A 26,255-nucleotide genomic window follows, 5' to 3' on the forward strand; every position below is an offset into this window, starting at 1 on the left:
ACAGGCTTGGGGAGGAGTGGCTGAAACGCTGCCAGGCACAGAGGGACTTGGAGTGTTGGATGACAGCAGCTGAACGTGAGCCAGCCGTGTGCCCAGGTGGCCAAGAAGGCCAAGGGCATCCTGGCCTGGATCAGGAACAGTGTTGTCAGCAGGAGCAGGGAGGTGACACCCTGTACTCGGCTTTGGTGAGGCCTCACCTCAAACACTGTGTCCAGTTTTGGGCCCCTCTCTACAAGGACAGTGGAGTGCTGGAGAGGATCCAGATGTGGGCTCAGGGGAGACCTTATCACTCTCTACAACTACCTGAAAGGAGGCTGTAGCTAGGCAGGACTCAGCCTGTTCTCCCTAGTAAGAGAACAAGAGGAAACGGCCTCAAGTTGTGCCAGGGGAGGTTCAGTCTGGATATGAGGTGGAATTTCTTTACTGAAAGGGTTGTCGGGCATTGGAAGGGGCTGCCCAGGGAGGTGCTGGAGTCCCCGTCCCTGGAGGTGTTTAAGAGATGGGTGGATGTTGCACTTAGGGAAATGGTTGAGTGGTTGGTAGGGCTGGGACAAAGGCTGAACTCGATGATCTCAAAGGTCTCTTCCAGCCAAAACAATTCTATGATTCTACATTCCCTTTTCTCCTCATTCCCACCGAGGCTGCTCTGCTTCCCCTGCCACTGCCTGGCCTCCAGCCTTCTGCTGCCACACCGTGGCTGCCCGGCAGAGAACGCTGCTGTTCCTTTCTCTCCAGAGCGTGCTCCTGCAGTGACTGTGCAGCTGCCAGGGGAAGCAGCAGACTTCCATGCTGGAACAGGAGGGCTGGGGGGCCCAGAGCCCCACACCAAGCCCCTGTCAGCCCTTCACACCCGTTACAAATAAAGAGGTGCAGGCACAGACAGCCCCGCAGAATCCTGCTTCTCCCTCCAAGGACTCGCCCACATGTGAGTAAAACAAACTTGTCCTTTTTAATTACATTTCCTTAATGTAAAAATTGAAACTCTGAGAAAAATAAAAAGTGATTCCAACTAGTTACAAGCTGTACCATTATAAATGTATTGTACAGACGCATCTCAAAGATACTTTTATCTTAAAAAGAATGAGAAGCTGCCCATAAAACGAGAAGCTGTGTACAGTTCTCCCTCTGCTGGGAGAAATGGGGCAAGGGAAAGGAGGAGCCTGGGCAAGGAAGTGCCACGGTTGCTGGATGGGTGAACAAGAGGAGAATGGTTTCATAACATAAAAACAGGGTGGGTCAAGGTGTCCAAACCGAACTTGTAACATCCTAGGAGTCCTAGCTCAGGATAACTTTGCATGAGAGGTGCCTCAGCACCCAACCCGTAAAATCCACAGAGTTCAGTACACAGAAGAAGAGGAGCTGTCTTCGTCTTCCTCTGAAGAGTCTGCTGCCTCAGTCCTGAAGAGCTTCCCTACCAGAGAGGTCTGGGGCACTTCTGCAAGAGAAAAAGGGGGGTCAGGGCTGTCTGTGCCTGAGCCTGGGACGCAGTTACAGCACGTCTAACAGCAAAGACACTCGTGGGGAACAGACGGTGGAAGAACTTCTGAGCATCCCGACTGCGGACACTCCACAAGCCTGTGGCACGATGAAAGTAGGTGAAGGAGGCTGAAGTGAAGAAGCAGAAAAGAGGACTTACTTTTATCAGAGCTGAACCTGGTTCTGTGTGAAGGTGGTGTCCCGAACGCCCCGCCAGCCTGGCACAAAGACAAAGAGGCTCCACTGCGGCAGCTGCGCATCGGGGCAGGGCCGAGGGCATGGCCGCAGCCTCGTGCTGCCCGGTACCCACCCTGGCACTGCCCCCTCCTTCCCCTCAACACTGCAACTCTGCAGCTGCCACAAATGCTGCTGCTGAGCCAGAGGTGCAAACACTTTTCTGCCTCTGGGGCCTCAAGTTTTCATGGCAAACAGAACTACATAACCTTCAGGTTACTGAAGGAACATGTGGAGAAACTCATGGACCATCTGATACAGGTGAGAATTAGTGTTTCCTTTCCCACAGTGAAGAGGAACAGAACAGCAACTTAATGTGCCTGAAGCCAACAGAATTCAAAAGCGGTCACAAACCCTGAAAAACAAGCAGTATGTACTTTACCCTGACAAGTAATAGCTCTTTTCCAATGAAAAGAACTTTTCTCCAAGAGAAGTGAGTTCAAACCCCAGAATGTGGGGGGATGGAGAGGAGGGACTTGTTTTCTGTGTTTAACAGAGGGACTCGTCTGTCAGCCCAAGGACCATTTTCCTGCTACTGGGCAAAGCTGCAGCGCTGGGGTAGAACCAGGCAAGGCTGAAGGAAAGCAGCATTACCTGCTTCTTCTTGATGTTGTCCCAGGTGCCTCTGCTGCCCTGCATGTTCTTCTGCATCCTCAACACGTGCTTGTCATAATCATTCCTGCAGAGGTAAAGATGTCAGTGGCACCTCACACACATAGAGCTCCTACCCAAGGGTGGGCCCAGGCATCCAAAACAGCCCTTGGGAAGCTCAGTAGAACAGCAGCTCTGGGAGTGCAACACCCCAGGGGTTTCATTACATCATCCACTGGAATATCAAATGCAAGAGCCAGACAAATCTTCCCTGCCCTCCCAGACTGGGGCTCACTTGGCTGTTAGATAAAGCACCCCTTAGTCAGAAGCTCTCACTGCACCCACCATCAGAGGACACAGCTCTCTCTAAACACATGACAGCATGTGCAGGAAATCCCACAGCCCTAAGGGAGGAATCCCCATCCCTAGTGACCTGTTTCAGAACACAAAAGCCAATCTTGGGCAAAAAGAGAACGGAAAAGGTGTGCAGAGGGACAGCAGCAGAGGTCCTACCTGTTGATGGGCACCAGCATCCCAGGGCTGATGTGCTCACACTGAGGGGTTTTCACCAGAGGGAAGATAGCTGAGGAAGGAGTGATTGGGTTGTCTGTAAGTGCTAAGTCCTCATCCTCAGGGCTTCCCTGGAACATTGGCAACTACAAAGGCACATGAGAGCAATCACCAGCCAGCTCTTTGTCACAGCAGTCTCCTGAAAGGCTTCTCACAGGTCTGTCTCCGAGTGGCAACAGGACAGAGCTGCTCTACGGCTCCATGAGCCTTTGTTCTGTCCCTTTGCCCCCAAGGGAGGAGGCCCAGACTCCCCCTTCCATAGGCAGTCACTCCATCTCCTCCCTTCTGTCCTGTTTCTGAGTTCTGTCGCTGCTGAAGCACAGAAGGCAGCAGCACCCAGTTCAGCACAGCCCAGCATGGGCTGCACCGCTGGCAGGACTCTCAGAGCCTCGCCGTTGCTCCAAGTGCTCCCCCCAGTGATGCCCAGCATTTTCCCAGCCTTTTCTGGCTGCTACTACATGTTCAAAGAATCATTTCTGATTATATTTACAAGCTGAAAGCTGATCATTGCTGCTCAGGAAGAGAGTTTTGGGATTACATACTGAATTTTCAGTCCTTCCCTTTTGAAGAGAGAGGAGAACAGGAGAGGTTCAGTGAGGAGCAACACTGATGATGCACAGCAGGTCCTGGGTGGGGGGAGCTAGGACTGGCATCACAGCTGGTTGCTGACCCCTGTCACAGGGGTTTCTCCACAGGATGCTTTACCACTGCCTTTCTTGATTGGATCTGGGGTGGTGGTGATTTTCCACAGCAGCCTTTGTAGTGCTGTGCCTTCTGTTGGTAGCTAAAAGCATGAACTGATGTCACATCAATGTTTTGGCTACTGCTCACACAGCATCAAGGCTGGGTCCCTCCAGTATTCCTTCTCCACCTTCACCAGTAGCTGTGGCTGGGCAGGATCCTGGCAGGGGCCACGGCCAGGGCAGCTGCCCCAGGCTGACCAAGGAGATATACCACAGCATACGACATCAGCTCAGCAACAGAAACTCGGGGAGAGGAGCAGGAAGGGGAGGCATTTGTGATTCACTTTTGCCCTCCAAAGCAACCGTTACCCGTACCACAGCCCGGCTTCTCGGGAGGTGGCTGCTGGGAAGTGGAGAGGAACAGCTTTAGCTGTTTTGCTTCTCACGCGCATGGCTTTGCTGTTTCTCTATTAAACTGCTTTTATCTCAATCACGAGGCTCCTGTCTTATTTTCTCCCCTCCCTGGCTCGCTGAGGAGGGGAGTGATAGAGCGGGCATCTGGCATGCAGCCAGGGTCTAACCACCACACTTTCCAAGAAGCCCTGGCCTCACTCCCCTCGGGATGTGTGCTGGGATAGGACACACGCTGCTGCTACACAGAAAACTCCAAAACAGCAAATGTATCAAGAGGTAGTTTGGGGTCTCTGCTGGGACTGAGGTGCCAGCATGGTAAGGTAATGGCACAGAGAGACCTGCAGCATGAAACAGACTTTACGGGGGGGGGTGGGGGGTGGGGAGAAGAAAAACAGTCACTCATTAAATGAGTTTCTCTGTCTTTAGAATGAAAACAGAGTCACAGCCAGTACCTACAGTGCCCAACTGCACTTTGGCACAGCGGAGTGGGGGTTTCTCAGAGGCAAGGTGAGTGCCCTGGCTCCAGCAGTGCCTCTGCCCTGCACAGGCAGGCGAGGGAGGGCTCTGCTCCTGCCCAGCACCTGGCAAGGGAACAGGCAGTCCCTCCATCCAGAGGAGAGCAAGAGAACAAGGGGCGAGGGCCTGGGCACACAGACTGTCACAGAGAAACCTACCCACTGCTGCAAGGAGGGGGAAGCAGGACTAAATGCAGGAAAGAACATGCTGTGAAGCATCAGCACAACTTGAGGAAGCATCTGATTGCCCGGCCCGATGGCTCCTCCGCCACAGCAGCCATCTTGCCACTGCTCCTGGCACTCCAAGTAGTGCCACAACCAAAGGAGGGAATGAGCCCCCAGATCCACAAGATCTCACTGATGGAACTGAGCTCGTGGGTGCGTAGCACAGCCCTGACAGCACCCCGAGAAGTGGCCGCACGTGTGCCCAGGCTCACCTTGACTCTCCTGTTCTGAAAAGGTGTCGCAGTGAAGATGTCATCGTGGTCGTCCTTTGGCAAGTGATCCAGGAAATCTCTCATCTGCTGCTTTCTTTTGAAGGTTCCCACTTTGGCAGTTATTCTAACTGGCTCTTTCTTCTCTGTATGAATCAAAACGTTCAGTTACACCAAACCAGCTGCGTCTCTCAAAGGTGCACTCTCATCAAGTCAAATACCGGGATAAAACGGGAGAAAAGTCTCTCCAGGAGATCAGCAGTGGAGAAGTGAACAGCAACGTTAGACAAAGCTTTCAGAACCACAGAAGTGCAGGGAATTTTGATACCATAACAATTGAAATAAATGGTTTCCACCTGTGCTCCAAACCGCTTGAGAATGCCACCACCACCACTATTAAATTCATCATACCGAACCCAACGCACTGCAGCTTCTCGCACAAATGCTCCAACACAGACAGTTGAAAGAAACATTCAAGTAAAAATAAAAAGCATTCTCCTGCACTTGAACCCTCCAGCTGCTGCTTTTCCAAATCTGCACAAAAGCAGAGCTGCCCAACCTCAAGAGCAGGGAAAGGCAGGGAGGCCCCAGAGCAGGAGCCCAGTGCCGCATCCCCCAGGAGGCCCAGAACTCTGGGACTTGCATCACCTCATATGGACAGGAAAAATGATTTTAGGGCTTTCCATAACTGGAGACTGATGTGGAACTTTAACCACAGAACCAATCACCAGAGCTGTCTGGCCACAGCTGTGTAACACTCACCGCTTCTCTCTGTCAGCTGGAGGAGTTGCTGTCACAGGGTGTCTAAGTGCTTACAAACACCTTCTCTGTGCCAACCCTGGGGCCCTGTGCCCCTCGTCAGAGCATACACACTCTCCCCAAACCCCAATTCTGACCAGTGCTGGACAGAAGCAGCCACAGCATCAGCAGTTTCAGCACCGCAGCACAAAGCTTGGGTTCTGCTCCCCTCTGCCCTTAGTACACCACAGGCCCCGCATCTGTTACAGGCTGACAGCTCATGAGTAGCCTGTTATCTGCCAGGGCCTCCAATAGCCTCTGACGATGTAAACAGCTATCTAGGGCTACCAAGATGCTGATGGGACAGGAGCATCTTTCTTACGAGGAAAGGCTGTTGGATCTGGGGCTGTTCAGCCTGGAGGAGACTGAGAGGGGACCTAATCAACACTTATAAGTATTTAGAAGGTGGGTGTTGAGGATGGGGCCAGTCTTTTTTCTCTGGTGGCCAGTGACAGAACAAGGCGTAACAGGCACGGGAAGACAAGAAGTTCCACTAGAACAGGAGAAACCTCCTTTGATGTAGAGGTGAGGGAAGCCTGGCCCAGGCTGCCCAAGGAGGGTGTGGAGTCTCCTTCTTGGGAGGTTTCCAAACCCACCTGGACACGTTCCTGTGCCCCCTGATTGAGAGGAACTTGCTTTAGCAGGGGGTTGGGGCTGGATGAGCTCTGCAGGGCCCTTCCCACTCCCACCATGCTGGGATTTTTCCCTGAGGTAGAAAGGCCAGTTTAATTCTTCCCATCATACCAAAAACTAGAAAATTCTAGAAATACTCATTCTCTTCTTGATACTTGGGTCACTTATGACATCCTCCAAGCTCTGCAATAAACCTGGATCCTGCAGAAGACAACCTTCTTCCTTGTCAGATCTCGATGAGTGTTTAAGTCTGTATCTCTCATTACATCATAAATACTGAATGTAAAATTATTAAAGACAACAAAATACTGAGAAGCATGATGTCAGTACCTTTCTGTTCTGGTTTCCTTGAAGTGCTGATCTTCTTGGCATTCTTTTTGGATCCTTTTGCCTGTTGTTCCTCTACATACTTGTGCTGGCACTCCTCAGCAGAGCGAGACCCCACTGCCATGGCCACCTCCACCCAGAAGCCCTTCTTGTGCTTTGGAAACAAAGTGATGGCCCTGCCAGGAGAATCACAGCGAGAGAACCTGAGCAGCACTGCCACGTAAAGACTCTTGTCTCTGGGGTCTTGTCCAGACCCTTTAAGACCTGCACATTTATTTGAACAACTGAAGCTGACGACCCTGTTACAAGATAATTTCCTTCCTTACTTGCAGCAGGTTCCCCCCGTCCCAAGACACAAGCTTGTACCTTTTCAGGTTTCTAATCTAATAGAAACAAGACCAAACTTGGTCACTTTATTACTTCATTTGTGTATTAAATACTGGCTAGTAGTCGAAGTAATTGGATGATGCATTACTTCAACATTCTTGCACCTAATCTCCCCTTTACAAAAACAGCACATTTAACATTTAACTCCGTTAGGGGAGAAATTGTGACTTTCTCTCTAAATCATAAACTCCACAACTTTTAGCACATTATCCACCTATCGTGCTTTTCAGTTTTACCCGTAGGAATGTTTATCAATTTTAACAAGATTAAGTATGTGGGTTTGAAGAATAGGTAGAAGAGCAGATCCCTAAAATTCTGCCAGATACCCACATTCCTCACTTCACACTGAGGGCAGTAGCAGGGGCTGATACAAACTCATGCACTTACAGTTACCACAGAAAATACTCAGCTGTCTCCTTTATTTCACTACTTTTCAATTTATTAACAAAAGATATTTTTTAAGAGGGAATTAAAGTGTAAAAGGAAACCTTTAAAGTAAGGTGAAAGAGACCAAATCTGAAAAATCCAAGTCCAGACCAACCTCCCCCCAGTATATTACGCCTCCTGCTGTCTGAAGGAAACTCTGCCTTGAGCAGACGAGGCAACCACTTGCCTGTGAAGCTTCTGCAATTCCTTTTCACTCCAGCCATCAGTTGCTGTTGGAAAAAGTGCAAGGGATTTCTGCACCTTTTCCCTCACAGGTTCTCTTGATTTTGCTGCTGAGGACTTGGCACTATTAGAAACTTTATGATTTGGTTTTTTATCAGATACTTTTGAATTCTTTTCTTTCACAGAAAATTCCTCTTTGTGGGTTTTGAACTTGGCGTCAGAATCCAGCGAACACAGCAGAGGGTTGCTTCTGCTTCTTGTCTCTGGCAGCTCAGGCAGACGGGAAGCACTGGCCTCACTGGCAGGTGTTTTCCCTTTGGGCACGGCAGAGCCGTGGCTGGCCCTGGGCACGCTGTACCCCAGCGGGCCTCTCGCCACCCACTCTTTGCACGACACCGCGTTTGCATCCTCCTGGGAACTTCCACAGCTAGAGGATGAGTTAAAGTTTTGAGCTGCTCGTTTTGGTAAAGGTTTCTTTTGCCTTTTGACAGACAATGGGATATCTTCACTGGATTCCTCGCTTTGGCTCAACAAGTCTTCTTCTAAATGCTTATCTCGAGGAACTTGTTTGGCCGACCTCAAAAAGCACTCAAAAGCCTGCTGATACATTTCCGGTTCTCCATGGTCTGTTCCTCTCTTTTCCTCTGTCCTTCCTCGGATTTTGCCATTAGAGTTATGTTTGTTCAGCTTAACAGAAAGCCATGTTCTGGTTTTTATGTTGCTGATCCCACGATCACTTTCAATGTCGTCTGAAATGAAGCGCTGGGCCTCCTTGTGTCCAGTGGACCTGGCTTCTCTTTTCGAACTTACTCCTTTGTCATTGTCTTTCCCTGAAAGAGAGGATGTCAGTGCAATCTCACACATTCTAATGCAAATCACTGCAGTGTTGGCAGACACCCAGGGACCAGCCTGCTATGGGACACATCACTGAGGCCTGTGAACCCCAGTGTATGCCCCAGCCTGCGGGAGGAGAGGAGCAGCTGCAGCCCCCAGGCTCTGCACCAACAGGCCACAGGAGCTCCTCAGCACCAGATGTTCTGTTGAACATTCACCCTGAGATACAAAAAACACACCAAACACTGATCCCCTCTGAAGCACAGCAGGGTGTCACTTCAGAGAGAACTGGTGATGCCAGGAAAGGTTTCCTCCTCAGGCTGCCTTCCTCACACGGCCTCCAGGTGACTGAAAGAACTGAGATTATCAAGTCTACCAAAGGGAAAGTGAAAGTACAGAGCAGACAATCAAACAGTAAACAGAAATATTACTGAAATGCTATGACAGACTGAGCAAAGCCCACCATCCTCAAAGCTTTACTTGTGCTTCAAATAGCATTTCTGTAAGAAACATTACAGATTCTCTAAAAGAGAAACTTCTGCTTTATAAAGTGTTTTCACAGTTGTTTCCTCAAATTTGTTAAAAAATAAACGTTTTCAAACTCTGTTAATACACTTTTTTTTCTTCCCCTGCATAAGCATTTCACTTAATTTATCCAGCTTGAAAAAGTAAAGGCAGAGCAGCAGTTGACAGGTGAGCTCTGCTCCTCTTCAGGCTCTCTGCAGGGGCTACGCTGACAGAGCCAGAGCACAGGAGCACCAGCTTCAAAAATCATAATTCTCTCACTTCCATTTCCAGATAGAAATCTGCAGGTTCCCACTTTGCAAATAAAGAAGTGAAGTACAAATGTAGTTTGTGTTCAGAGCTGTAAAACTAGGCAGTGGTGCTGCTCTGACAGTTCCTTGTAGAAGCAACAAAAGACTGTTACAAGATGTCAGTAGTTTCTTTGCATGAACAGGCTATGCCCTCCTACTGCTCTGGCCTCCAGCTCAATCCCACCCATTCCAGTCCACAACTCTGAAAAAATAAACCCCTTTTTTTTACCTTTCCTTTGAATTTTTGGTGTTTCTGCTCTTCTCTTCATTACTTGCTCTCTTTTATTCTTCTTGAAGATGGCACTGGTCTGTCTTGAGGCTTTTTCACTACTAAACATCTTCAAAATAAAACAATTTAATCTTAACTTCTGCAAGGGACCACATTCCAAGCCTACTGCTGCCAGCTCTGAAAACGCCAAACATTTAAAGGGTTGGTAGATTTAGAAGTGTGGTAGTTTGACCCTGGCTGTATGCCAGGTGCCCACCACACTGCTCTATCACCCACCTCCTCAGCGAGCCAGGGAAGGGGAGAAAATAAGATGGGATAAAAGCAGTTTAATAAAGAAGCAGCAAAGCCGCACGGGGGAAGCAAAGCAAAAGCAGATAAAGCTGTTACTCTGTACTTCCCATCAGCAGCGCTGTCCGGCCACCTCCCGAGAAGCAGGGCTGCAGTACGCGTAGCGGTTGCTTTTGGAAGGCCAGAAATGAATGTCGCCTCCCCTTCCTGCTCCTTTCCCCCAGTTTATATTACTGAACTGACGTCATATGGTATGGAACATCTCCTTGGTCAGCCTGGGTCGGCTGTTCTGGCCGTGGTCCCTCCCAAGATTGTGCTCACCCACAGCTATTGGTGAAGGTGGGGGAAGGAATGCTGGAGGGACAGCCCTGATGCTGTGCGCAGTAGTCATAATATTGATACCAACAGTAAGCACAGCACTGCAGGAGCTGCTGTGGAAAATCACTAACATCCCAGACTCACTACAAGAAGTCACCTCTGTTGGGCAGTGTGAACACAGGTGCACTATATAAACACAAACAGCCAAAGCAGCTTAGCCTGTGAGCTCAAGTGTTCTTAAATGGCAGTGAAAATGTAGGCAATTCACTGGACAGAGCTCTCTGGGGCACCGCCAACCGGTCCTGGTGCTCCCCCTGTCCCAGGACAATGAATCTTAGATAAAACTCAGACTAAGTAGTCTTGTTGACCTTTAGTAAAGTCTTCAGCACAGTTTCCCACAGCATTCTTCTGCAGAAACTGGCTGCCCATGGCTTGGATGGACCTACTCTGAGATGGGTGAAAAATCTGCTGGTGGCCAGGCCCAGACAGTCGTAGTGAGTGGAGTTAAAGCCAGTTGTTGGCCAGTCACCAGCGTGTTCTCCAGGGCTCGCTGCTGAGGCCTGTTCTGTTTAACATCTTTATCAATGACCTGGGATGAGGGGATCAAGTGCACCCTCAGTAAATTCACAAACAACACCAAGCTGGGCAGGTGTGTAGATCTGCATGAGGGCAGGAAGACTCTTCAGAGGGACCTGGACAGGCTGGAGCCATGGGCCAAGGGCAATGAGATGAGGTTCAATAAGGTCAAATGCTAGGTCCTGCACTTGGGCCACAATCCCAGGCAATGCTACAGGCTGGGGCAGAGGGGCTGAAAAGCTGTCCTGGCAAGGGGAAGGAGCCTGGGGTGTTAATCGACAGCAGCTGAATATGAGCCAGCAGTGTGCCCAGGCAGCCAAGAAGGCCGATGGCATCCTGACTTCTGTCAGCACTGGTGTGGCAGCAGGACCAGGGTAGGGATTGTCCCGCTGTGCTGCGCCCTAGTGAGGCTGCAGCTCGAGTGCTGTGTTCAGTGTTGGGCCCCTCACTGCCAGAGGGACACTGAGGGGCTGGAGTGTGTCCAGAGCCGGGCAGCGGAGCTGGGGAAGGGGCTGGAGCACAAGCGTGATGGGGAGCAGCTGAGGGAATGGGGGTGTTCAGCCTGGAGAAGAGGAGGCTAAGACATTATCATTCTCTACAATTCCCTGACAGGAGGTTGTGGAGAGATGGAGGTTGATATCCTCTCCTCAGTAATGAGTGATGAGAGGAAATAGCCTTAAGTTGCCCCAGGAGAAGTTTAGATTGGAGCTGAAGAAGAAATTTTTCCCCGAGAGGGTTGTCAGACACCATCCCTGGGCTGCCCAGGGAGGTAGGGGAGTCCCCATCCCCAGAGATGTATTAAAAGACACGTAGATGACGTGCCGAGGGACAAGGGTTAGTGATGGGCTTGTCAGTGAGGTGAGTGGTTGGATTCCATGATCTTGAAGGTTGTTTTCATGGAATCATTAGTTGCAAAAGACAATGCTCACAGCTGCCACAGAGCACACTGTTCTTCTTCCCTTGTCAGAATATTATCCGAGTTTCTTCAAGTGTCTTGATAAATAAGAAGAGGACACCCCACAACTGGGGTGACGTGGACATCTCAGGACAGAAAAAATGAGAAAAAATGAGGAAATGCCTGATGCTAATGAAAGTGAAACTTTTCCTGGGGAGGGGAGAGCAGAGAGCAGCTCAGTTGCACACCCAAGTGTTGGGCTCCCCTGCTGCACCCAACACTGGCACAGACTCAGCCTCTGCCATTACAGACAGAGCTTTACTATGGAACCTCCGACCCAAACCAGTGTCAGGGCACCACTCCTTGGTTGATTGTCTTTCCAAAAACCTCACTCAACTTATTTTTCCAGAAGTAATTCCCCATTTTACAGACAGACAAGAAAACCAACCTCACAATACAGAAATTACAACTATTTGTTTGCTTTAAGGTGTTTTCACCATGTTTTCAAGATTTTCTGCCTCACGGGGTTCTTGGAGGAGCAGGACTGTTTCTGTCAGATACCTAGTCAAGTTTATTATTTCTATTTAAGATACGTTTAAGGAAAAGAATCTTACCAAGGTCAGATAATCTGTTCCACCTTCTTCTACAGTGACATTCAGGTTCTGATCAACGACCTCCCGCTGCCCACACCAGAAGTTTAACGGCGGTTTAACAAGACGGCCACTGCGGGTGTAAACTTGGTTTGAATCGTCTGGTATGGAACTGTGCTTTGGGGTTTTATCTACGAGGAGAAGCAAGAAATATAGCTTTGTCCTAAATACTGTTATTGAAAATTCATATTTGCAGACTTCACAAGCATAGGACCAGTATTGCTAATTGCAGCTGAGCTGGCTCAGTTGTGCTGACTACGTGGTAAACACGAAGCAACCCCAATGTCATGCGGGTCTGGGAGAAGGGCTCAGCTCAGGAAGAAGCATTCCTGAACACAACCCAAGTTACAAAATTCACTGCTGTGAACTTTTTACTTTTACTTTGGTTAGGTTATAAATACTGTAAAAGTCAACGAAGGAAGCAGAATGACAAAGTTGTCACACTGAACAAATCCTAACTTCATGAGAGAAAAAAATGAATCAGCCTTTACAGTGTTGGCAAGAAACTCTGATATAGAATTAACAGTATGATGGGTTTTGCCAAGGACCTGTTGGAACCTGGGACACGATATTAAAAAGAAATCCTAGTCAAACCCAAAAGCCACTGGTGTCCCCAGCAAAGCCAGGAGTACATCACAAGTGAGAAAACGACCAGGCTGGTTGTTAGGTTACAGCTCTTCCTTTGAAGGCCACATCAGCGTCAGGAGTTTTTCCATCATTGATTCTGTCCATCCCCAGTTGGCATCACTACACTCAACTGTGGCAAAGACGTTGTGATGCCATAAAATAAACCCGCTCAAGGAGTTTAAGCTAACCACCCCCAAAAAAGGGGGTGGGCACTGCAGGGGAGGAGTCTCCAGGAGGGAGCCTTGCTGGAGGTGTTAAATCCCATGGGCAGCCCAAAAGGCCTAAGAAGGGAGTATGCTATGAAAGCGACAACTGGGGAAAGAATTAGGTAACATTTGCTGCCAGCAGAGACAGCACTGGAAGCCATCACCTTCAGCTACTGTAGGCCAACAGATCCCTGCTTCCTCGCCAGGGCTAACCCTCAGGACAGCCCCTGAAAACGTGGCCATTGTACATCAGCAACCCAGCAACAGACAGGGCAAGGCTCTCCATCTCAGCAGTCTGAGTAAACACAAACATAAAGCTTTGCCCAGCTGGTTCGTTAGCTCTTCCACAAAGCCTGGGTAACAGGATACAAATCTGACAGATGTTAGATCTCTTCTGCTGAAGGAAGCAGCTCTCAAAAAAGCTCCCAACTTTTTTCTGAAGAAAAGGATTATTAAATACCCACAAGTGTTTTCATTGTTCTTTGGTAACACTTCATAGGTGGTGTTCCTCCTGTTGCGTTTCTCTGCACCTCTTGCTGAACCTGCTGCATTTTCCAACGTGTCTATAGTCACCACTGAGTCACTCTCGTCATCTTTATCCTCATTGGTATTTTGGGGTTGTTCTTTCCTAATGATTTTGAGTTTAAGGAAACAAAAACATCTGAAGCAGTTGTCCTTTAAGACCACATTAACTTACACAAGCTCAAAGTTTCCCCCTCATCTCAGCAAAAGCCCGACAGCACAGGGCAGCTGGGCTCACAGACACCATGTGAGCCACCAAATCAGCTAAGCCCATGGCTTCTGTTTGCTCTAAGGCCACGTGAGCAAGTAAACAAAACAAGACCAGTATGACAGAGAAAAGTAAAAAGGAATCTTTCTAAAGCAGTGAGCAGTGTTTGCCTTGAACATAGTCTTCCTGCACACACCTACAGGTTTTATACTCCTCCAGTACAGTATAAAAAAAGCAAAAACTCAATAAGTACTTTAAAAGAACATTACAATGAAACAGAATCTCCAAAGAAATTACCTTCTTACTTCCTCAAGAAACTCCTCAACATATTCCTTCCACTTCTGGGGAAATCCATACGCAAACCTTTTGATGAAGCGGTAGGGAAATCCTGTTTGAGACAAAAGGAACATTAGCAATAGTTGAGCAATACTTAGGAGAAAAGCGTCCAGTAGGATCATGAGCTTGCAAGTCCCTTGGAAGCCCATTACATCATTAAACACCAGAGAGGGCCTGGTTTAAGAGACCAGCATACTTAGAGAAAAGTCAACATAGGGCCATTGATGCTAGAGACAGCATTCTAGTGTCCTGGGAACCAGGAGCACCAGCTTCCTCAGTCTTTGAGCTGGATTGGCACGGGGCTGCTCTGCAGAAGTCCCTCTGGGAGCCTCCTGGTTGGCCTAAGCTGTCTGGGACTTACCATCTCAAGGGAACACCATTTGGAAGAAAGCTATTTTGCTCTGATAGAGAACTGTTCACCCAAGAGCATGTTGACTACTCCCAAGGCTTAGACAAAGAACAATTGCATCAAGGTCAGGTGCAGTCAGAGTATCCAGCACCAATATTACAACCTGGATAGTTTGTCAGGTTGTATAGATACAGCAGAATGACACCAGTTTGCTCTGAAAATGGAAAACAACCCTAAAATATTGATGAAATTATTGGTATAATGTAATTCTTTGTTGCTACAGAGAGGAAAAAAGCATGACTTGAGCTCCAGCCTTCCTGAGGAGAACATGGGACATTTAACACGCTCGTAGATACCCCCATGGAGCCTTGTCAGTAACAGAACACACCCTGTATGGGTCAGGAGAACACCCACACTGAGCATCACAACACCCACAGCTCAGCCTCTGACAGAGACCACACAGTCATGGGCTACAAGAAGGGGCTGCAACATGGGATTAGAAAACAAGCTTTAGTAGATGCCTATTTATCAGAAGGTCTGGGAAGAAGTATCTTTGCTGAAAAGCATTCACAGGTACATGACTGAAGTAAAAATATAAACCCCTGACATCCCTGAACAGCTCATCTTGGGAGCTGCAAAGCCGTTAATGTCAGCCTGCGCACAGAAGGAGTTCCGGTCACTCAGCTCCTCTGAGAGGATGGGGAAGAAGAAAGGCACTTCTGTGTGAGTTTATTTAGTGTACAGCCAAGGGTCCATCCAGCCCCATTAGGGGAATGATACTAACAGCAGAGGCCAAAGAAGAGTACAGAAACAAGGAACCTGTACAGGAGTGTTCTCTCCAAGCAATCTGCCAACCTCCAACTGAGAAATCAACACTGACTCCTAGATAATTATAAACCCTAAAGGAATAAGTCTTCCAGGAAACTGCTCAGTGTCCCACAGCTTCAGGTAAAACTTCATCATCTACGAGATCCTGTGTAAGGATTTCCATAAATGAGACACACATAGCATGATTTTTTTCTTTATTCCCCCTCTACTAGTTGGGGTTTATTCCCTTTGTTCTGTTATTGCAAGAGACTGCACACACCCATCTTTATTGCCCATCTCCATTCACTTCATCATTCCATTCAACTCTCCCACACCTCCTCTCTGGTTTTCAGCTTTACAGAACACAGCCTCGTAGCGTGGCATGTCCTTTGCCCTGTGAAAGCCTTCACATGACTCTAAACATGTCATTCTTCTCCACACATTTCCTACTTCTTCTGCATTCTCTTTGAGAGTAGATTGATGGTGTTTCTGGGGGGAGAGGGGTGGAAAGATTGAGCTGTATGGTACATGAACCACCTTGAAGACCAAGCATAGGTTCTGCAGCCAACAGGAGTAACTTTGTTCCATTCATGTTCAGTGTTCCAGTTTTTTAACAGTCAGTGAGCACTGTGCTGACCTCTTAGTGGCACCATCTATTAAATTCCCAAACCTTCTTCCTTGGATTCAGTCAACCGAGTGTCTCAGTTGAGTCTCATCATCATTTACCATCCTATGGGGGGTTCGACAAGATGACCACTAAGGGTCTCTCCCAAATCATTCTGTGGCATAGGTAACAATGTGCTTTGCTCTTCCACCACATGCATCATTTTGCATTTATGGAGACCAAATTTCACCATTTCAGTGCCCATCCTGAAGCTCTGTGACATACTCTGTGCCCAGCACTCACCATCCAGAGCAACTTTGCAACACCAGACTGCTGCTTTCCAGCTCATGGTCTTTTCTGCAAAGTTGATGAATCTGCTTGACAGCCCACATCATTATGGGATTCTTTTTATTCCTCTAGCTTTCTGTTGTTACTTAAACCCATAGAAGCTCCTTTTCTTTATCACGTAACTACTTTGCATCCTTACAGATCTTCCCAAGAGCCCTTCAAGAAGCCAAAAGTCTAGGGGCCCTATCAAAAAAGCCATACGCCATTGTGAGCCATTACTTTGTCTACAGAAGCATGTAGGTGCCTTCCCCCATAGCTCACTAGCTGTATATCCACCAAGCCCACTCATTGTTACAGTTTTGACTGGTTTACCTCATATGAATGCCAGACTTCACATTTCTTAATTTCAAGAGACTTGGGAAATTACTTTCTTAAAAAGCTTTGCATCAGCCGCCTTTCAGGCCCTTGGGTATCAAGCAGTTTTGTGAAATGTTACACACTAGTTACTCTGTCCCTCAGCTCCTCTAAATGCTTCAGGAGCTTTACATGGACTTGATGAAATATATGCTACCCATCAGGGATGGCTCTTGGCAAAGCAAGTACTGCTGTGTGGATGCAGCAGGATGGGAGTGAGTGTTGCTGCCGCAGGGCTGGGGGACACCAAGCACAGGGAACACCTTTCCAGGGACACAGCCTGTGCAGTCCTTGGCACAGTTTCATCAGCAGTGTGTGATCAGGTTTGGTCACACACCTGCAGTCCCACGTTGCTCACAACCACTTTTGATACCTGCCCAGACAGTGGTCTTCCAGCAGTACATGTCATTAATGATCTCTGTGCTCTGAAGAGTCACACTGGTACACCTCAGGCAAGCGTTTTCCAGAGGCGTGCAGCTCTGTGCTGGTGCAGCTCTGTTGAAGAGCTGACAGTACCACAGCCACCAGGGCCGCTGCTTTCAGGAAATCCTCAGGTTAGACTTTAGATGTGGCATTTCTTCTCTCACTGTACATCAGCTCATCTTTAACTTCTTTTTTGACTCACCTATTCAATATTGAATACTTTCCACACTGACCCTGTGACAGTTTTTGTGTGCTGAGGGATGTTGGGAGGTGAGGGGGAAGTAGAGAAGGGAGGATATTCTGTGCTAAGTCGGAAACTTGGAGGGACTGACCCAGGAGAGTCCATCAACACTCAAGGTTAGGAAACCTCTGTAGTACTTGAGCCACTCTGCTCAGAAATCTCTTGCTGTCACTTTTCCTTCTCAGAATATTAAAATAAAACCAAATCTCAGTATTTGGTGGAGAGACTGACAAAAAAACCCCACAAACCACAGAGCAGTCAAGCCAGGTATTGATCAGAACACATCCCAGTACTGCAAACAAAAAGAAAAAAAATGAAAGGCATGGCCACATCTTTGGCTGCCTGGTGCTGGGCCTGCAAGAGCACAGGGTGCACATACACCCCTTTAAAGGAGCGTGATCACACACACAGGCATGGCTGTATTAAAGCAAGAATCTGTATTTCATCTAGGCTACAGATGCGCTTTTCCATCCTAGAGCTGCCTGCAGGCACTAACATGGCAGCTCATTTACTAGTGAATGTGACAGAGGATGCACATGAATACACAAGAAAAACAGAAGAAAGCCTGGCCTGACTTTAACTATGCTTGTAAATTACATTTCCTTTAAAATTCCACATGCTTCAAGACAATCTGAAGCAGGAAGTTTTGCTGGATTTGGCATAACATACTATTTAGACCCTAAAGATGGATCACTTTACTGAATTACAAAGCACTGGAACCGTCACAGAGAGAATATGAACACCAGAGTCATTTCAGTAGCATACAAACAATCCCTGTTTGATTATCTTAGCACTGTTCAATGCCAAAACATTAACCAAAATTACATTGAGGCAATCTTAGCAAAAACCTTTAAAAGAGCACACCCATTAACCATCTTCATGCTCTGAAAGCTGTCTCTGACTGCAGTTCCCTACAAATGCCAGCTATAACGAACATTAGAGAGATTTAGAGATCTGATGCTGGAGTCACTTTCCAGCATGTGCTGAACATACCCTGAGCCAACCAGCGTGACAAGACAAAATGTTTGCTTCAGCAGTGTCTTCTATCATAAATCTATAGCCCGTCTCAGTTTGTAACGTTACGTTGAGAATCATCTTCTTACCTTCTTTCTTCATCAAGGCTGAGTCTATATTTCCCTGTAGCAAGTAGATACTGCCAGATGATGTTTTCACTTGGTTGCGTGCTATGCGTTCTGTGACTGTGTTACTGTGCCAAATCTGATCTTTCATATCCCTGAGAAAGGACAGAAAACACGAAAAACAGAAATAAAACACAGCATTTAAAGGAATTTAAAACTAGAAAACTGTCATTCCATAGTAGACTGGCAGTGTTACACATTTGATGAGAGATGTAGGCACTGGCAGGATGTCCTAGGTTTTCTTTTCTTAGCTCAGAAGATAAACACTTCTGGCCTTGTCTGATATTTGGACAATAGACAAAATGAACATGAACGACTGCAAACCTTAGTCACAGAGCATGAGCTTGACACTGGGCTACAGAAGCAAAAGTGTCTAAAGGACTCCATCCAGCTCCTAATTCAGTGATACCATTATGCAAGTACCATTATACCTGTCAAACATCTATTTTCCCCAGAAGTGTTCTATTTCTTTCTCACCGTTCTATTTAAAGACAAGAACAAGCTGAGAAGGAGCCTTAACATGCAAAGATTGGAGCTGTTAAGGAAATATTAAAAGACTTAACATGCAAAGATTGGAGCTGTTAAGGAAATATTAAAAGACTTCTCCATGAGAAATAGAAACCAAACCCAAGCATTAAAGTACAGAATCTAGTGTCGGGGTGGGTTTTTTGTTTGTTTTGACAACACTTTCTAATAACTTTATTGCAAGCTAAGTCATCTTTGTTCTGACACTTGTTCTCCCAATCTTGTAACTATTTGAATACAATCAGACCAAAAACATAACCAAAAAGACCCAGAGCCAGTTTTCAGGTAGGTCAGCTGCTGCTATGGTAACAAGGCCATCAGAAATGCTGTGGCAGGGACACACAGTTGATGGCAGTTTGCACCAACTATGACTTACAGCAGACACAAACCAGAACTTCTGTGAAATGAAGTTGAAGCTCCCAAGACCCCTAGTCAGAACCGGTTTTGGGGATCTACTAAACAAATATATCTGTCTTCATTCCTCTTAACTCAAGACTGGACTTTCAAATAATTATTTAACCATTAGTTTCCTGAATGGAAGCACTCTGCCTCTTGCACACATGAAGGAATTCACCTCTCCCTTCATAAAGAAGTTTAACTGTAACAGCACTTGGCATTTACCAGAAGCTACAAGTAAGCTCCATGCAGATGCAGCTCCCATGGCCATCTAAGCCAGGACAACCATGGTTCCTTCTGACCCATCATCCCTCATCCCCCTTAGCAGCAGCTCTGCCATTCCATAGGCTCTGAAACAAATGGTTCAGTGTGCTTACTGAGAAGACAGATTAACTGTGTTTAAAAGAAACAGCAGTCACACTTTCCAGGAAGGAACTAGCAGAAGTCTGTGTAACTGCTTCCAGTTTGCAAGACATTCCAAGAATACGTCTCAAAGGTCCAGCCACTCAGCCAGGCAAAGGCAGCAGAGTCTTTCTAGCTCAGGAGCTGACATCCCCAACACGTTTTACACAGCATTTAAATCAGAAAACTCCTTACTTCCGTTTGCCTTCAACACATATTGCGGTGTTCCCATCCATCACTTTAATTCTCCAGCGGTGTAGGCAGACACTTTTCTGCTACAAAAAAAACAAACCAACAAAACAACACATTGTTTTTAAATTAGATTGAGCTATGCAAAATCATGGCATTAGCAAAATAGAAGTCAACTCCTCCATATCTTGAGAGCTATTTAAGCACCACCCTCCCCAGACCAGAAGAACTGAAAACAACCATCACACACATAAATGTTGAAGCACAATCAACCTGAAAGTGTAAGGCACAAAATGAGAAGTTAAATTACAGAAACTTTTGAGGAGCTGAATGAAAATAAAGTCATTGACCAAGATCTCTAACAAATCCAAGCAGCTCTTCACAAAAAACATCAACATCATGCCATACCTCTTAAGCTTTGGCATCTGTCCTCCCTAATTGTTTAGGAAAAAAGTTACCCATGAAAATAAGTGTTTGTATTTATTAGCTCCAATCTTGCCAACATTTAGAGTGTATTAAAAGAGCTATATCTGATATTGCAGATGACTGACACACACACAGCTGCAGCAACTTCCTTTTGCATTCAACAGCCAGCAAGCCAGTCACACTTAGAATGGAGTTAGAGTTTGGAAACCTGTTGTGTGAAACACATGACTGCTTTTAAAAATCTGCTCAGAAAATTATTTAATGTTTGAAACTACCACTGCTTCTCTTCACAATTTCAGTTAGTGAACTCCAGATCTTTTCTTTAAGGATGTTCATCTGACCATCAGCCCCGTCTCTCCTGAAGATAGTACCAGTGACTAAGCCCTGGCTGAGGGAATGTATCTGACACACATATCCAGCACCTGCTCAATGATGTTAATGTGACCATTGACAATATCTCTTTCAGCATCTTCTACTCAGCTACAAATCTTTACTATTAAGAGATATCTGTTCCTTACCTAAAGCAAACCTCTTTTAAAAAAATAGAGGAAAACATGTCAAACTGAGGGAGAATGAAGCAACTAACTTGCTTAGCTTGAAAAGGACTGCAATCCCACAGACATCTCCAGGGAAAAAAGGAAACTCAACTCTCAGAAAGGTGTAACTCCTACCAGTTTCCTCGGTTGATCACCAGGGAATACACCACACTCCAAAATACACCCCTTTCCTTGAGATTTATTCAGGAATTTGTAAACACTGCCAAGCTTGCATTGAATTCACATAAGATCTGCAGACCAATCTCCTAGGAAAAGATTCTTGTCTTACTTAACAGAACTGCAGATATTCCACAGGAAAGTTGAGACTGCTACCTCCCCAGCAGCCACATAGACTCAGTGAATGTCAGAGCCACTCCTAGCCTAGGCAGCCACGAGCTTGGCTGGCCAGTGATTTGTTTCATGACCATCACATCAACACATGACAAGTAATACATGAAAAGGATGATGTAAGGAGGCTCCTTCAGGTACAGAACTCTTTCAGCCCACACTGTGGCTTGTGAACACTAAAACAAAAGACCTTCTTTTAGACAAAAACCCACCCTGAACACTGTCGACCTGGAGTACGGGGAAAAAAAGAAATCCTTCTGATAAGAAAGTGGTAAGATCTAGTGAAATCGAATAAAAAGACTTATGAGTGCTCATTACTTTTGCAATTAAAAATAAATCATTACAATTGCAATTCTGAGCTACAAGCAGCCCATCAGAACCAATCAGTTGGCCTAAAGTATTAAGGTCTCCCACCTCTTTGTCTGCTTTGCCAGCAACTTGATCTGTGTGAGGTTTATCCAAAGGGACCTCACAGCCTTCCTTCAGCTTTTGCTTCCTCGGAATGTGGATTCTGGGAGAAGAAAGCATAATACTACAGAAGCACTGTGAGGGCTTTTCAAAATTAGTCTCCGGTATTGTTTCTACTCCATGAGAAGATTGCTTGTTACTTGGCTGCAACCCTCTTCTCTCTTGATAAAGTTCGGTTTGTTTCGCTTCTCCATTTCCCCACCTTTCTTCCAACTGATCCTTGTCTTCAGAAGAGGCACAGTTTACACTCACAGAACCAGTCACTGTGTTTTGAGACATTTCATCATCAGCATCCAGCAATTCCAAAAGGAAATCATCCTGATCATCCTTATCATTGGTCACATACTTTGTAGGATCATTCCTCCATGGTTCAGTAAAAGCAGATTTGACTGATGGCCTTTCTGTAGCTGTGGAAGGAAGAATGTTCTGCTTGGTTGGGTTTGAAGGTGTCAGATCTGCCCATTAAAAAAAGAAAAAAAGGAATAACAAAGAAATTACTGGTATTTGAGAACTAATAAAAATACATTCATAAAGTTACCTCTGTTTTTAATACGAGGCTGCTGAATTGAAAAGTGAAAACAAGCACTGCCAAGTGAATTGTTAATGTCAAGTGGAAGCCACTCTGAATTTGCTCAGCATAGCTTCACCACCAGATCCATACCCTTGTTCTTAAAGACCGAAAGATATCCCACTTTCCCCCAGAGCCAAGCTAATGCAGACTGTATATATCAACAGTCTGTCTTGATCATTCCACTTCTCTTCAATGAATCCTCCATGTTGAGGAAAAAAACAAAGTCTCAAGTACTTGCATCTTTCCAGACTTCAGGATATGGGCTTGTAACTGCTGCTGCATGCTGGGAGCTACAAGCACTGGGTTGAGGTGTCAGATCAATTAAGGTCAGTTTGAAAGTTAAGCACTACTCAGGTTTTGGCATCGTTTTCCTCACCTGCATTTTCAAGATTGAATTACAGGACAGCAGCACATCTATGTTTGCTATCAAGCAACAATATGCAAAAAAAACCACAGGAGAATTTCTCATAGAACCAAACCTTCTCTATGTATTAAATGCTAAAGGAGGGGGAGGGGAAAGACAGCAAAAGAGAGGTTTAGGATTTTTCCACCACATTTCACATTCAAATTACATCCAGTCCCTGCAGAACTCTTAACCACATTAGGAGCCTGAAGGTAGATGGCTTTTCTTGTCAGAGGAGGCAATGCACTGAAATGGACTAACATGTTGAGCCTCAGGGTCAGAAGCTCACAGCCCTAAACCATCAGGTATCCAAGGCTAATGCCACCTCCAGGCTTGAAATGGCACATTTGCAGGTTTCTTCCTCTGTTTTCCATTGCATACGAGACTACAAAGAAAGAAGAAAGACACTCTGCCAAAGCACACAAGAGATTCTAAGGGAGAACAGAAGCCTGAAGTCAGAGAAGTACATGAGACATTCCAAGAGCAGTACCAAGTACCTTTTTGCCGCTGCTGCTGCAACTTCCCCTTTACACGCAGAAAGAACCTCTGAGGGGATTCGGATACAAAGGTGTCTGTGGCAAGTGCCCGCACAGGACGGTTCTCGGGGACGCTGTATACTGATTCTGGGAAACAGCAATATAAAAAAACCTTTCACTTTGGGAAGAAAAACATGTTCGTGTCAGGCGCAGGGGAGGCGAGGAACATACTTAATAAGATACTAAACTCCACTATACAGCATTTCTGTTCTTCACCAGGAGTTTGGAGGTGCTTAAAAGCAGGAAGTGTTTTGTAGCACTAATATTGACCTCTTTTGATATTCAGTAAAAAGTCATTAGCAATTTGTGATGTGGTAATGGAAGGGCAAAAACATACCTTCTCAGAAATCTGTTGTTAAGTGAAAAAAGACCTTAGAGAATCTTTTTATAAAAAGTACAGAATGGTTTGGACTGGAAGGGACCTGTCTCAAATCACCTTCCCATCCTCCATGTGCCTTAGCATAGCTTCTAGAAGGATACAGTCCATGATCTGCCAAGGCTGACAAGTCAGTAGTTCCCAGCATCCTCCTTGCTACCCTTTTTATAAATGGGTGCAATATTTCCCTTTTCCCAGCCACTGTAACAATGGTTCAATCTCATTTTTATTGTATCCAACAGAAATAATAAAGATAACAAGTGGATTAATATTGTAGCAATAACGTTTAGGAAGATTTTTTTCATATCTAACTATGGAATCATAGAATCATTAAGGTTGGAAAAGACCTTTAAGATCACTGAGTCTAACGACTCACCTCACGCTGCCAAGCCCATCACTAACCCACGGCCCTCAGCATCTCATTGACGTGTCTTTTGAATACCTCTAGGAATGGCGACTCCACCACCCTCCTGCGCAACCTGTGCCAGTGTCTGACAACCTTCTCAGTAAAAAAGTTCTTCCTAATGTCCAATCTAAGTCTCCCTTGGTGCATCTTGAATCCATTTCCTCTTGTTCTATTAGCTCCCCTTCAGATAGAGTGGGATCATGTCTCCTGTCAGCCTCCTCCAGGCTGAACACCCCCAGCTCTCTCAGCTGCTCCCCATCACACTTGTGCTCCAGCCCCTTCCCCAGCTACAGTGCTTGGCTCTGGACATACTCCAGCACCAGAATTGGACACAGTATTCAAGGTGCAGCCTTATCAGTGCCAAGTACAAGAGGACAATAATTTCCTTGGCCCTGCTGGTCACATCAGGGCTGATAAAAGCCAGGATGTCACTGACTTTCTTGGACACCTGGGCACACTACTGGCTCACATTCAGCTGCTGCCAATTAACAACCCGAGGTCTTTTTCTGCAGACAGCACTGCCTCCTTCATAACAGCAAGTTCTTTTGAGAACATCTTGATGATATGTGAAGACAGCATACAGGTGCTCACAACCCTGGCCAGATAGGACAGGCTGAGCAGTTAGCCATGTTTTCTGCAATTATGTCTTAAAAAGAATACAGACAAATCAGATAGGTCTTAATCCCCACCCAAAAGTGGATAAAAGTTTAGTACAGGAGACTTGTAAGTACTGTACTTCAAACAGGAATACACATAGCAGGGAAGTATAACCTTTATAAGACTGGCAATATTTTGGTGCGTCTCCTGCTCCCAGTGATCGCAGCTTGAAAAGAAGAGGCCACTGCTGTAAGAGACCTTCCTGTTTAGTGTGTCTCTGTTACCTTTACAGACACATATGAAGGAGGACAGCCACTTCTATAGCAGCCACAGACAGGAGAGCCTAATAAGTCAGAAACAGAAGATGTCCTGCAAAAGTCATCAGATCGGTGCCCTGGGAAACACCTCACAAAGATCTGGATAACCAAGCAACATTTCCTCTTTTCTACATTAATTTTAGATAGTAGTTAAGGTAGTTGTCCTGATTTTTTTAACTTTTAAAGGATAATTCTCTGTTTTTCAAGATGCTGCAATGGATCGATCCCATGCACAAACACAAGAGCGGGAGCAGTTAAAGCCTAACTAAAGGGAGCGAGAAAATATCCTGGAAGGTATTTCTCTAAGGTAAAAGGGAGGAGAAATCAATTACACTATAGACCCATTTTAGCATTAGAAAAACCCCACCACTCAAACTTTTCATCCATTCGGAGGAGATTCAGTACTGGTACCAGCACTTTTTACACTTACTAACACTTTTTCCAGACCTTGAAAGAGACATTACGCAAAACGCCGCGGAAGTCCCACCCAGATAACTGTTATATCGGAGACAATTTTCTCAGAGAAGCAATTGGACAAACCTTTTTCTGTCTGGATATCCCTGCCAGGCACCTCTGAGGGTCCCTGCCAGCCTCCTGCCGTGGTACCTTCCCGAGGCCTTCCCCTCGGCTCCGCGGGGTGCTGCGCGGGAGTCTGGATCGTGTCCCTGCTGCGGCTTCGCTGGGGATATGTTTCGACGGGCAACCTGGCGTCCCGCTTCTGCCGCGAGGCTCTGGCCTTCATCTGCTGGAAGATCTTGGCCGGGGACTCGTGGGCGGGAGGCTCGCACGCCCGGCGCTTCAGCCCCCGCTCGGGCCCAGGAACGGCCCGTATCTTGCCAACATCCAGCGGCTTCTCGCCGCCCGCCGGCAGCGTGTGCTGGCAGGTACCGCCGGTCGCCGGCCCCCGGAGGCGACTCTCCCCACGGCCCGCCGGCTCCGCGACATCCTGGAGGCTGCCCTGGCGCCTCAGCAACTCCTTCAGGGGAGTCCCCGCCGGGATACTGCTGAGAGGCAGCGACCGGAACGGCAGTTCCCCACGGCGACGGGCGGGCGTCACGATCATCCCGCCGCCGTGCTGCGCGGCGCCTCACGCTGGCCTGTCCCCTAGCCCCTCCGACGGCACCGAGCCGCGCGCGCCGCCGCCCAGCCCCTCACAACTGTTGGAGGATTTGAGTGGAGCCGCCGCGCCGCGATTGGTGGCGGTAACTTGCGGCGTCACTGCCCGGGCGGGAGGAGGCGGCTGGGGGTAGGTCTGCTGTCCGCAGGAAGTTGTGGCGCGGGATTCAAGCAGGCGGCTTCCTTAAGGGTTCGGCCCGCCT

At 47.0% G+C, this 26,255-nt stretch overlaps 1 protein-coding gene across 1 annotated transcript; it reads right to left on the minus strand.

The window, feature by feature from the left end:
- Positions 1 to 986: 986 nt before the first annotated feature.
- On the minus strand, positions 987 to 25,999 carry MIS18BP1 (MIS18 binding protein 1). Its single transcript, XM_061998519.1, has 16 exons — positions 25,477 to 25,999; positions 23,202 to 23,327; positions 21,677 to 22,185; positions 19,959 to 20,035; positions 18,405 to 18,535; positions 14,137 to 14,227; positions 13,574 to 13,737; positions 12,241 to 12,407; positions 9,550 to 9,658; positions 7,676 to 8,501; positions 6,679 to 6,851; positions 4,921 to 5,063; positions 2,815 to 2,957; positions 2,305 to 2,389; positions 1,637 to 1,694; positions 987 to 1,435 (listed from the first exon to the last, which is right to left on the minus strand). Exons 1-16 carry the CDS (start codon positions 25,997 to 25,999, stop codon positions 1,338 to 1,340), a joined length of 3,423 nt encoding a protein of 1,140 aa, XP_061854503.1. The 3' UTR covers positions 987 to 1,337.
- Between the last annotated feature and the right edge of the window lie 256 nt (positions 26,000 to 26,255).

The sequence above is a fragment of the Colius striatus genome, chromosome 6 (assembly GCF_028858725.1).
Source record: "Colius striatus isolate bColStr4 chromosome 6, bColStr4.1.hap1, whole genome shotgun sequence".
NCBI lineage: Eukaryota > Metazoa > Chordata > Aves > Coliiformes > Coliidae > Colius > Colius striatus.

Coding starts and splice junctions, on each gene's coding strand:
- MIS18BP1 (XM_061998519.1), bottom strand. CDS start 25,999: ATGATCGTGACGCCCGCCCGTCGCCGTGGGGAACTGCCGTTCCGGTCG. Junction 23,328..25,476: donor GGATATCCAGACAGAAAAAG/GTTTGTCCAATT, acceptor GCTGTTTCCCAG/AATCAGTATACAGCGTCCCC. Junction 20,036..21,676: donor CTGGCAAAGCAGACAAAGAG/GTGGGAGACCTT, acceptor TTTTTGTAGCAG/AAAAGTGTCTGCCTACACCG.